The sequence below is a fragment of the Gekko japonicus genome, unplaced genomic scaffold (genome assembly GCF_001447785.1).
Source record: "Gekko japonicus isolate JY-2015 unplaced genomic scaffold, Gekko_japonicus_V1.1 scaffold253, whole genome shotgun sequence".
In the NCBI taxonomy this organism is placed as follows: Eukaryota; Metazoa; Chordata; class Lepidosauria; order Squamata; family Gekkonidae; genus Gekko; species Gekko japonicus.
In genome coordinates this window covers 599261-612529 of record NW_015173681.1, presented here as the reverse complement: position 1 = coordinate 612529, position 13269 = coordinate 599261, and the positions used below count along the sequence as shown (strand labels likewise).

Genomic DNA, 13269 nt, shown 5'->3' with positions numbered 1-13269 from the left:
TTGTGTGTGTTAGCATCAAGTCGTTTCCAATTCATGGTAACCCCAGGGCTATTTTTGGGCAGGAACGCACAGGAACGGAGTTCCGGCTAGCTCCCGAGTTGGCCACGCCCAGCAGGAACTCATTAGCATAATAGGCCACACCCAACAGCAGGAACTCATTAGGATTGGCTACATTAGGGGTGTGTGGCCTAGCATGCAAAGGAGTTCCTGCTCCCAAAAAAAAGCCCTGGGTTTTGACAACAAACAAGGTAAACAGAATAAGAAGCAAAAGGTGGGTGTGGCCGGATGACCACACTTTTGGTAACATGGGGGCCTAATATGCTAATGAGCTGTGCTGTCAGGCGTGTGACCTAATATGCTAATGAGTTTCTGCTGTTGGGTGTGGCCTATTATGCTAATGAGTTCCTGCTGGGCTTTTTCTACAAAAAGAGCCCTGGACCGTAACCCTATGAATGAATGACCTCCAAAACGTCTTATTGTTAACAGCCTTGCTCCGGTCTTAGGAACTGAAGGCCGTGGCCTTTTTTTTATAGAGTCCATCCATCTCAGGTTGGGTCTCGCTCTTTTCCTGCCGCCTTCAACTTTTCCTAGCATTATTGTCTTTTCCAGGGACGCTTGGCTTCTCGTCATGTGACCAAAGTAATCTCGGCTAGCAGTGCCAAACTTAGTCCAAGGCTGTAGGCAATGCTCCCTCTAAGCTGTGGAGTCTTGTGAGCAAAAATTCTGCCTTGTGAGCTACTGGGATTAAAGCGGTGAGCGAGCGATTGGGCTGCTGCATAAACCAGTTTGCTCTGGAGCCATCCTTCCTGAGCGAAGACAAAAATGTGTGAGCCAGAGGTTAAAAAAACGGTGAGCTAGCTCGCACGAACTCAGCTTAGAGGGAACACTGGGCTGAAGGCTCACTGTCGGATTCTCTGTACCCCACCCCTTTCAACTGGGTGCTTTGTCCTCACAGGGCCACTCGAGCTCTCGTGCCTCTTCCTGCCATAAGGGCCACCACCAACACACATCCGGTCCTGTCTGTAGGCTTTGCGTGATCAACTTGGATACACCTTTCTCTGCAAAGCAAAAGGAATTGTGCCTTTGGTGTGCTCGTTCCAGTGCATCAGCCAGCTAATTATTATAGGGGAGTGGTGGCACAGAGGATTTATCCTCTGGTTAGTAACATCTGAGCTGAACAGTACTGCTGTCAGTTCTAACCCCATGCTGGTGTGAGCTACCAGCCTTGTCCCTAGCTCGCTGTCCACCCAGCGGTTCGAAAGCTTCGGCGAGTAGATAAAATGGGTACCACCCCTTAGAGAGGGTGGGCACACCAAAGAACCCCCCCGGTGGGGGTGGTGTTAGCTGGCGACCGGAATGCTCAGCTCACGAGACTGTAAGCCTGAAGAAAAATCTCGTCGACTCGGAAGCCTGTAATGGGCCAGTCCGGCCAGGCGGTGGCAGTGCGGCGCTGCAAGACCTGGAGAAGCTGACGTCATCTAGCCAAGCCGAAGTGAATATGCTGACGGAATAAGTCTAACCTGCAGCTGAACAAACCCTCGCCGACTGTGAAGTGTGTGATTTAAAAAGATATATGTTGTCCTCCCTTACCCCTATAAATCATTGTTAGTCCCGCGTTGAATGAGTAACTGTAAATCGCTCAGAGCCAGCAAGCTCTGCAGGATTGAGCGATTAATAAATTGAAAGATTATTATTATTATTATTATTATTATTTATATTGATGGTCATTCGGTATGCATCACCCGCAAGTAGGCCAGACACAACGGTACACTTGCGAAATCGCCACAAGCACTCTGAAATACAGGGCAAGGAGCACATCTGCCTTTTTAAATGGCTGTCATACTGCGGGGAACAGTAACCAGGCCAGCTGCAGTTGCCTTGGGCTACAAGCTGACCAGAGAACTACCTGACTTGTGGGAGATAGATGATACCCCAACAGATACGAGACACGCTTACGTGTAGGAGGAGGAGGAGGAGAGAAGATTGGATTTATACTCCACCCTTCCCTTGGAGGCTCAGAGCAGCTTACAAACTCCTTTCCCTTCCCCTCCCCACACTGGACACACCCTGTGAGGTAGGTGGGGCTGAGAGAGCTCTTTCCAGAACTGTAGCTCTTTTCAGGTGATAAATCTGACCACTCGAAAAAGGAGGAGGAGGAGATTGGATTTATGCCCCACCTTTCACTCGGAGTCTCAGAGCAGCTTACAAACTCCTTCCCCTTCCCCTCCCCACAACAGACACCCTTTGAGGTAGGCAGGGCTGAGAGAGCTCTTTCCAGAACTGTTTTTCCAGAACTGTGGCTTGCCCATGGTCATCCAGCCAGGTGCAAGTGGAGGAGTGGGGAATCAAACCCGATTCTCCCAGATTAGAGTCTGCGCACTTAACCACTACACCAAACTGGATGTCTCATAAGGGGTGAACGTGCTACACTTTGAAGCTGCAGCACACGTGTTCCAGTCCACACATTGCACCTTTCAGACAAAAAGAGGCCGTGTGTTGTCAAACATATTGCCTGAAAAGAGTTCCTTTCCCCAAGCTGGATCTCAGACCACATCCTAAGAGTAACAGCCTGAAAGAGCGCTGCCTTCTTGAACACCTCTTGCATTTCCCATGCACAAACGTGCGCCAGGAATGCTTAAAACTGAAGAGGATTCAGTTGAGATCCAATTAGGTGTTGCTGGATCAATGGCGCCTTTCAAGACATGAGCAGCGGGGCCCTTCGCTTCAGTTTGTCAGCACTTTGAAAGCAAATCCCTTCAGAAAGCGCCAACTGGTTTGTTTCCATTTCCATGATAAAGGGCTTTAGGCAGCAAAGAAAATAATTTTTCATTGTGTCAAGCTTATTGGAGAATCAATAAACGTTTCGCAGATGGATTAGAGGTAGGTCTCGGGGACCATCACGCTAAAGGGAGCGGACGCAGCTGCCGGCTGTCTTAAGTCGACGCTTTGTATTTAAGGGCCAGAAAACTAGAATTGGTTGGGAGGGAGGGAGGAGGGTCCGTAGCGCTGTGGTAGAGTCCCTGCACTGCATCCAGAAAGTCCCAGGTTCAACCCGATTGGCCTGCCCAGGTCCCAAGGACACCAGGCTGGCTGCAACCAGCTTTCTCGGTGGCAGCTCCATACTGGTGGAATGAGCTCCCGGAAGAGATCAGGGCCCTGTGGGACCTTTTACAGTTCCACAGGGCCTGCAAGACGGAGCTCTTCCACCAGGCTTCTTAACTAGGAGCTGCCACCACCATCAATAACAACTGAAACCTGTAGAGCCTGGTCCCTGGTTGGTTACTGACAGCCTGTGCGCACCGATGATATCTGAGGAAGATCAGTGAGCTGTATACTTAAACAACTTATGGGATGCACTCATGTGGTAACGCCATTGCTAGGACATCAAATAGCATAGCTAGCCCTTTAATACTGTATTGTTTTAATGAACTGTTTTTAAATGTTTTATGGGAATTCTGATTGTTATCGCGTATTTTACCCTGTGTAAGCCGCCCTGAGCCTGCTCCGGCAGGGAAGGCGGGGTATAAATTGGAAAAATAAATAAATAAATAAGCCCCCATCCAAAGGATCTCCCGTAGGGGCAGGGTTGCCAACATCCAGGGGACACCTGGACATCTCCTGCTATTACAGTTGATCTCCAGATGACCAAGATTGGGTCCCCTGGAGAGAATGGCTGCTTTGGAGGGTGGAGCCTGTGGCATTCTACCCTGCTGAGGTCCCTCCCCTCTCTCAAACCCCTCCCTCTCCAGGTTTCGCACCCAAAACGTCCAGGTATTTCCCAACCCAGAGCTGGCAACTCTATAGAGTGGGCGCCAGGAAAGATCCTTCTCTGTTTGAGATCCCAGAGAGTTGCTTCCAGGGTGGGTAATGCTAAGCCAGATGTGCCAGCGGTCTGCCTCTGTATATAGCAGATTCATATGGTCAATGAAAAAACTCAAGGAATGCCTCAGAGGAAAGAGGCAAAATATATTCATGCTATTTGTCAGGATCAAAAGTGTTTTGAGAACTCTAATAAGGAGGGCGAGTCCCACTTCCCTACCAGCACACTGTGCTTCAGATATCCCGCAGTTTCTTTCCCCAAGTGGTCCACAGATTATTGGAAATTTCATATTCCAGAAGAAGGAGGAGGAGGAGGAGGAGATTGGATTTATACCCCGCCCTTCACTAACCAAAGGAGTCTCAGAGCAGTTTACCATCTCCTTTCCCTTCCCCTCCCCACAACAGACACCCTGTGAGGTAGGTGGGGCTGAGAGAACTCTGTCAAGGACTGCCCTTAAGAGAACTTGTGACTGACCCAAGGTCACACCGGCAGCTGCATATGGAGGAGCGGGGAATCAAACTCAGTTCTCCCAGATTACAGTCCACGCTCCTAACCGCTACACCAAACTGGCTCCTCAGCCTCATCACAGGCAACTCCTCAGCCTCATCAGAGGCCCCAGAAATCTCCAGCTAGCCAGAGCAGATGGACCTCTGCTCACAGTATCAAGCCGCTGCTCCTGCCTTAGAAAAAGACGTGCAGCTTAGCTAGCAGGGCAAATGATTGGCGAGCCAAATGTACCAGCATCAGTCCCTGCCTGTCTCCAGTCAAAAGAATCTAAGGAAGCAGAAAATGGAAAGATCCTATCTATTTGACCGATTAGGCGGTGCTGAGCAAGGTGGACATAAGAACGTAAGAGAAGCCATGTCGAATCAGGCCAATGGCCCATCCAGTCCAACACTCCGTGTCACACAGGGGCCAAGACCCAGGTGCCCTCAGGAGGTCCAGCAGCAGAACTCCAGAAGCCCTCCCACTGTGGCCCCCAAGCACCAAGAAAACAGAGCATCACTGCCCCAGACATAGTGTTTCATTTGTATGTTGTGGCTGATAGACCTCTGCTCCATATGTTCATCCAGTCCTCTTGAAGCTGTCTATGCTTGTAGACACCACCAGTTCTTGCGGCAGTGAATCCCACGTTAATTATTTCGATGCTTTAAAGATCTCCTGCCTATCACGAAACCTTTCCAGTAACTTCTACCACCCCCATCCCCATCACACACACATCCCAAAAAAACCCCAAGATTCGGAGGAGAGATGTTGCCAGTTTTCAAATGTGAAAAGATGTAAGGAAAAGGGGTAAGGAACTCCAAAGCAATCACTCTAACGAGTAACCACCAAACAGAGGATAAGATTATGGGAATGCGGGTTCGAGGTTTAGAAGATTTGCAACTTCTCCCGTGGCTGATTTGCAAAGAGTGCCGTTTATGATTTCGACAGATAAATAAGAAGATTCTTATTCCTTGGTGGCTTGCGGGAGGGAAGGCACAGGGGTCAGCTGCATTTTCAGACCTGGAGAATGGGAAGACTGGCTTCTGATTTCTATGGGACAAAAGACTGTCACTGATCGCCCCAAACACACACTGTGGGCATTTTTCATTGGAAGGCGCATTTGACACAGAGAAGGGCAGAGGGGGTTGAATTTGGAAGGGTCTCCTCCTGCAGAATTAAACTCTCTCCACACCCGCCTGGGAGGTCTTCTCTCGCTTTATGAGCCCGAGCCTCAGCTGGTGTGTAACAGCAATGTATTCTGCCCTGGATATAACCGAGCGTGCATTTGCAATGAATAATGGCATACAAAGTCATTTGTTTATGTTTATTTCGTTCCCACAATTTAGCTTAGTTTTCTTTTTTGTTTGTTTTTAACAAGGAACCCATGTAACAGAAAGGAAGGAATGCAGAGAAGAAACGCTATACGGACTGAGGTTGGAAGACCCTTCGGAGATCCAGGAGGGAGTAGGGGGTACAAGAAGGTGAAGTGCCTGTGCAGAGCACTGACCCCACCGCTGTAACCTCTGGAAGCCTGCCCAGACCCCAGCAGGCTTTTGAGGGTCTCTCTGTGCGTTACAGACTGACATACATTTAACAGTCGTCGCTCCCACCCCCCAGGGAACTGGACTTCTGCAAAAACTGTATGTTTGTGGTCATGTCTTGCAGAGAATTTTCAGAACCCTGAAATGAAATTCATAGAATTCTCTGGGGAGAAAGCCAGGGTGGTTACACTTGTTTTTAAGGCATCCGCGGTGTAGGTATAGCAAGCCTTCCCTTGCCACAGGTGGTGCGTATGTAAGCCTTTTTCTGCACAGCCAACAGCTTTGAAGAAGCATGCTGAGATTCTCAGAACGCTAGATTGCACGCTCGAATTGTGAACTTGTACAAACGCAGGATACCAAAAAGCTGTGGGCCCAGGAAATAGAGCACGTCTGCCCGACTTGTGAACGTGACTCGCTAACCACGCAGAGTAGCTTGCTAGAGACTCGATAAATAAAATATAAACCCTGGTTTTCTTGCCTGGATTATCAAGGCTCTGGCAGGCCTCAATAGATAACTGGTAGGCTGGTTTGCCTTGACGAGTCGCAAAATGTGCAGGCCAGAACACTGGGCTTTGTGGATCAAGAATCCCTTTCCATGACCCAATATTATGGTAGCGACAGAGAGGAAGAAAAAGGTGGTATGGAAAGGCAGATAAATATACAGATATTGGATGTCCTCTCGTGGCATGCAAAAAGATAAGAACGAATACATTTGTTACCCAGCTCTTAGAAGACAACGAATCGCAATCTCTGTTTCAAGTACAAAACTTGGAAATGTGTCACTACGGATACCGTTTCTTCTTATCTTCCGTTTGATTTTTCATTCGGATGAGGCAGTGGTTGGATTTTCTGCTTCATTCAGCACTTGCTGTTCAAGAAACATGTATCTTTTCAGGAGGGGTTGGTAGACCTACAAAAGAAGAGAAAAACTACTCTGGGGTTATATCTTTCTTTCTTTCTTTTTTTAAGAACCCGAGGGTACACTTTTATTATTTTTTTCATTATATACTACAGACATATATACAAACAACACCCAACTACCCCTAACAACATATAACATATAACAAGAGACTTTTATCACTTCTTCTGCTTATTAAATTTCTAAATTCATTATCTATTTTACTAAGCTTATCTTTTCTGCGTTCTCAAATTACTACATTTATCTATCAGTTGCGTTTACATTATACCAATCATAGAATCTCTTCCAAGTTTTTTGAAAAGCCCATTCTGTGCCGGCTCTCATCTCAAGTGTCAGTTTGTCATTTTCTGCCGTTTCAAATAGTTTGCTCATGTACTCTTGTTTCGTTGGTATTTCCATTATTTTCCAATATTTGGCATATACTATCCTTGCAGCTGTCGACATGAACTATCAAATACCTATCTGCTTAATCAAAGTCTTTCGGAAATATATTCAATAACAATATCTCTGGAGTAAACGGGATATTAGTTCTTGTTATTTTTTCCATTATCTCATGAATCCATCTCCAATACCTCTTTGTAACATCACATAGCCACCACATGTGATAAAAAGAGCCAATCTTATTTTTATATTTCCAGCATTTATCAGAGCAGTTAACATTTTGTTTAGCTAATCTATCTGGTGTAATATACGATCTGTAAAACATCTTATACATGTTCTTTTTATATGACACAGGATTAGTTAATTTTATATTCTTCAGCCAAATCTGCTCCCACTCTTCTAAATTAATATTGTGGCCTATATTCTGAGCCCATACAATCATATTTTTTTCACTATTTCATCAACCATCACATCATCCAATAAGATCTTATATATTTTCTTTATCACTTTGTTTTCTGCTGTTAAGACAATTTCTTCCAGTTCAGTTATTTTATTATTAAACCCTTGTTTCTTATCCTTCAAATATATCGATTCCAGTTGCGCTTTCTTTCACCAGGATAATTGTTCTGGTAATTTAAGATTGTCTTTTTTATCCAAAATATCCTGGTATCTTAACGATTCTTCTCCCGTATATACATCGGGTAAAGTAAATGCCTCTAAAGGTATAATCAGTCTTGATCTTTTAGTATAAACGTTTTTATGTATAGGGTCCCAAACCTTTAGTAATGCTGCTCTCATCCAATGCTGCTTAAAATATTTTTGAGAGCCTGCTTTTTCATACCACAGGAAAGCATTCCATCCTAACAGTAAATGATGGCCCTCAGTTTTTAAAAGTCTCTTATCTTCTAAAGTAATCCATTCTTTAATCCATAATAATGCTGCAGTTCTATAATACAGTAACTAATATGGAACTCCAACCCCCCCCCCTCTTTCTTTTACATCGTGTAGCATTTTCAATCTTATTCATGCCCTTTCCCCTTGCCATATAAACTTGGATGTCATCTGGTCTAAGTCTTTAAACAAGTTTTGATTTTGTAATACAGGAATAGTTTGAAATAAAAACATCCATCTAGGTAAAATGTTCATTTTTATTGTAGCAATTCTTCCCATCATGGAAAGTTGTAGATTTTTCCATTTGTCCAAGTCTTATTTAGTTTTTTGTAGCAGTGCTTTATAGTTGTCTTCATAGAGTGTACTGCATTTGTTTGTAACCGTAATTCCTAGACATTTATTTATTTATTTATTTATACTTTCAGCTTGTATCCCGCTCGAACCCCCCAAGGGGTCTCTGAGTGGCTTACAGTTACCCTTTATCCCTATCTATGGCCACATATAGTCAGGGGTGGGGACTTCCCTACCAGCACCCAGTGGAGGGACTTCCTGTTCTTCTCTTTTCCCGGTTCGGTTTATTGTCGGCTCGGCTTTCAGTTTTGGCTCCTCTTCTTCTCTTCCGGTGGTCTTTGGCGTCGGCTGCATTCGGCGGGGCCATCTGGCGCGTGGTTCGCGTCAGCGCGGCTTCGGCTCTGTCCATTTTGGCTCCGTCGCGCCTGCGCCCCGACGTCCTTTGCGTCTTCTGGCTCCGCCTTCTGCCGACGTCCGATCCACCGCTGATGTTGCGCCTCCTTGCCGCCACTCATCACCATTGCACTTGTCACCACCGCTGCTTGTCATTCCGCCATCGCCGCTCGCCACCGCTGCTCCATCAGACCCCACAACGGGGAGGGTGCCCCCTACCACCTAGGGCAGGTACCCATTTATCTACTCGCTTTTTCGATGTTATTTTGCTTTCGAACCGCTGGGTGGGCGGGAGCTGGGACTAGGGCCAGGTGCTCACCCTGGCCGTGGTGGGTTTCGAACAGCTGTAGCAGCTGTTCGCAAATGTTACCAGCAGGCCTTTAGTCGCCTGCGCCACCGCTCCCTTTAGTTTTAGGTTTTTTTTACAATCTGACATCTTGTGATTTCTTGTAACTTCTCTTTTTGTTTGTCGTCCAAGTTCTTAGTTATAATTTTAGTTTTTTCTACATTTATTTTGAAGCCCGCCACTGCTCCATACTCTTCAATCTTATCCATCAAAGCTCCTGCTGCTTCTTTTGGTTTTTCAAGTATTAACAGTAATTTTTAAGCATGGTTCTTAAGCTACATTGTTATTAAGCATTGCTGCATGCTACACTTGTACTTTACAGTTCCATGTTCCTGAAGAAGGACCAGGAGTTTGAAACACTCAATTACCTAGGAAAAGTGTTGAAGAAATCTTCTCGGGACTTGACTGTTTCCTTTTATTATTGAGGATGTTTTACTCCCATATGTTATTGATGTGGCTTATCTTATGCTTTTTTTACTGTATTAAAGTCTCTTTTTGTACTTTTTTACTTGCGGGCTTTTCAGCTCACAGTTGTTGTTTTTTGATGTTTGTGGTTTCAAGTATTAATGCCACATCATCTGCAAAAGCTAGTATTTTAAAGTGTTCTTTCTTTACTTGAAGTCCAGTTATTTTACTCTCTCTTCTGATGGCTTCATTCATAACTTCCAGTATCATAATAAACAAAAGGGGGGATAAAGGACATCCTTGTCTCGTACCTTTCTGGATCTCAAAATTATTTGAAAGTTCTCAACTGACCGTAACTTTTGCTTTTTGTTCACTATATATTACTTGAATCATAGTAATAAAACTTTTTCCTGTATCTAGCATGTGAAACGTCTCCAACATAAAAGTCCAGTTAACATTGTCAAATGCTTTCTCCGCATCCAGAAAGATTATTGCCATCTGCTTCTCTGGGGTTATATCAATTGGAATGGAAGGTGTGAGGATTTGTGTGGTTTATCTGAATACATCTCAACCATGAAACTAATTTCACCATACACGGGCTAGTTTTTGATCGTGTGGTGATCTCTCATGAGAGAGCATTTAAAATGTTCACACACAGAGTTGACCGCTTTCACACACACACACTAAATAACACACTTTCAACCCACTGTCTTCTCTTTTTGTGCATTTTGTGTGTGTGCACGTACGCCTGTGCCTGGAAGTCATGGTGACCTCTGGCAACTCCTACTGGGGCATGGAGGACGTTCAGAGAAGTGGCTTTGTAGCCTGCCTCTGCCTCCCGGCCCTAGTATTCTTTGGAGGTCTCCCATCCAAATACTTGCCAGGGTCGGCCCTGCTTGGCTTCTTTCAATCCACTTTCAATGCACTCTGCAACCGGATTTTACTGTGTGTGAAACGGCAAAACCCACTTGCAAAGAGTCGCCGAAGTGGATTGAAACTGAATTACTTAGCATGTGTTAAAGGGCCCACAGACACACTCACCCCAGAGACCTACAAGATGCTATTTCTCCTGATCGGGTAGCTCAGCCAAAAAGCAGTGGATCAAATGCTGGGCTTGGCTTTGGGAGGCCCAGTTCCCAATCTGGGTTCAGCTGTGCAGTTGCTGCCAGCATTCCCTCTAAGATGAGTTAGTGTGAGCTAGCTCACAAGTTTTAAGCCTCCAGCTCGCAGATATTTGTCTTCGCTCAGAAAGGATGGCTCCAGAGCAAACTCATTTCTGCAGCAGCCAAATCGCTCGCTCACCACTTTAATGCCGGTAGCTCACAAAGTAGAATTTTTGCTCACAAGACTCCACAGCTTAGAGGGAGCATTGGTTTGCTGCACAGTTTTTACCCGGCTCTGCCTCAGCTGCGGTTCTTCCCCTGTTGTAAAATGGAGACTGGTTGGCTGGGCTTTTGTGGGGGACAAATTAGATGGACTGTAAAACATTTCGAGCATTAAAGAAGGGGCTATAAAATGAATAACGCGTATTCCGTGGCCTTATATTAACAGCTCTTTTACAGCTACATTTTAATGACACTCTCAGACAGTTTCTATGGAGATAGTGGTGGCGACCAGATAAGGGTACTTCAGTTCATTGTTCTCTGAGTAGGTATCAGTCACTGGCTTCAAGGAGACCCATTAAACAAAACAAAAAAAACCCCACTGAAGTTACCTGGCTAATCACACCGCACAAAGCTGATTGCTGGCGTTCAGGTAAACTTTGGGGAAGTAAACATGGCTCTTCCATTCCAGGGCACCTAGGCACGTCAACCCTTCCTCCACCGCAAGGTGCCAATGTTTGTGAAACTCCATCATGGCCAGTTTCTTTTTAATTGTCTCAATTCATTGTTGTTTTTAATTTTTGTAATTAAAAAGCCAGTTTAGTGTAGTGGTTAAGTGTGTGGATTCTAATCTGGGAGAACCGGGTTTGATTCCCCACTCCTCCACATGCAACTGCTGGTGTGACCTTGGGCAAGCCATAGTTCTGTCAGAGCTGTCCTTGAAAAAGAGCAGTTTCTGTCAGAGCTCTCTCAGCCCCACCTATCTCACAGGGTGTCTGTTGTGGGGAGGGAAAGGGAAAGGAGATTGTAAGCTGCTCTGAGACTCCTTTGGGTAGTGAAGGGCGGGGTATAAATCAAATTTCTTCTCTTCTTCTGTGTGACTCAGTGTTCCCTCTAAACTGAGTTAGTGTGAGCTAGCTCAAAGTTTTTTAGCCTCCGGCTCGCACATTTTTGTCTTAGCTCAGGAAGGATGGCTCCAGAGCAAACTCATTTATGCAGTAGCCAAATCGCTCGCTCACAACTTTAATGCCGGTAGCTCACAAAGTAGAATTTTTGCTCACAAGACGACACCGCTTAGAGGGTGCATTGCGTTCAGCCTCGGACTAAGTTTGGCACTGCTAGCCGAGATTACTTTGGTCACGTGATGAGAAGACAAGAGTCCCTGGAAAAGAGAACAATGGCGATCCCGTGAATTAGCATTCTCCCAAATGTCCTATTGTTAACGTCCTGTTGCTCAGGTCTTCCAGACTGAGGGCCTTTGTGGCTTCCTTGACGGAGTCTGTCCATTTCATGTTGGGTCTTCCCCTTTTCATGCTGCCTTCAACTTTTCCTAACATTACTGCCTTTTCCATTGTATCTTCTCATAATGTGACGAAGTACGCTAGCCTCAGTTTTGTCACTGTAGCTTCAAGGGAGAGTTCAGGCTTGATTTGATCTAGAACCCGCTTATTTGCCTTTTGGGCAGCCCACGGTATCCGTGAAACTCTCCTTCCACATCACGTTTCAAATACCTATCTGTCGATCTGAAGAAGTGAGCAGTGACTCATGAAAGATCCTACCCTGCCACACATTTTGTTATTCTTTAAGGTGATACTGGACTCTTGCTCTTTTCTTTCCATCCATCCATCCATCCATCTATCATCTATCTATCTATCCTATTATCATCATTATCATCATTGTCTGTCTATCTATCTATCTATCTATCTATCTATCTATCTATCTATCTATCTTGCATAATGTCTTTGGCTTCTACCAGATATAGGAAAGGAAGAGATTTCTCCATCTATGGCCATTCCAGCCCTGACCTGGAGGGCCCAGGCTAGTCCCATCTTGTCATATCTCAAGAGCTAAGCAGGGTCGGTCCTTGGATGGGAGGAACTATGCAGGGAGGAACTATGCAGGGGCAGACAACGGCAAACCACCTCTGAATGTCCCTTGCCTTGAAAACCCTATAGGGTCGCCAGAGGTTGGCTGCGACTTGACGGTACTTTCCAGCTCCATGGTCATTCCGCTGGGTTTACATCAGAGAGACGGAAAGTCTGGAGCATTGGCCCGGCAAGGACAAGTGCTGCTGGGCTTGCTCCCCTGCAGAACCGTCTCTCGCAGCGGCTATTCCACCTGGTCCTTAGGTAAGAAACAGTACCTGGCTTTGCTTACTTTCCTCTTCCCTCCCCAACCCTTTCCTCGTCTGCATTTGACCGTGAGTCCTTATGGCATGAAAACGTCTATTCTACTCTCCATTGAATTCTTAGGAGGGTTTAATAATATACGTGCTGAAATATAATAAATGTAACAGCAATCGCAGTCATACATATCCTGGAATTGTCAATATTACAAGCAGGACTGTTCGTTTTTTCCCTCCTTCTGAAGGCAGAAGGGGGAAGAGGTTGACATGGGACACAGACTCAGAGGACTGGGGGGGGTGCTTGAAGGGGGGAGAGGTTCACATGGGCAGCAGCTTCAGAGAACCGGGG

At 45.7% G+C, this 13269-nt stretch overlaps 1 protein-coding gene across 1 annotated transcript in view; it reads right to left on the bottom strand.

Annotated features, from left to right (window-relative positions):
* Positions 1-6403: 6403 nt before the first annotated feature.
* The window catches only part of XYLB (xylulokinase homolog (H. influenzae)), a 170869-nt gene continuing 164003 nt past the window's right edge, over positions 6404-13269 (bottom strand). The window contains exon 19 of the mRNA XM_015423056.1: positions 6404-6757. Coding sequence (XP_015278542.1) covers positions 6668-6757 — 90 coding nt within the window. The 3' untranslated portion in view covers positions 6404-6667. The remainder of the gene's footprint in view (positions 6758-13269) is intronic.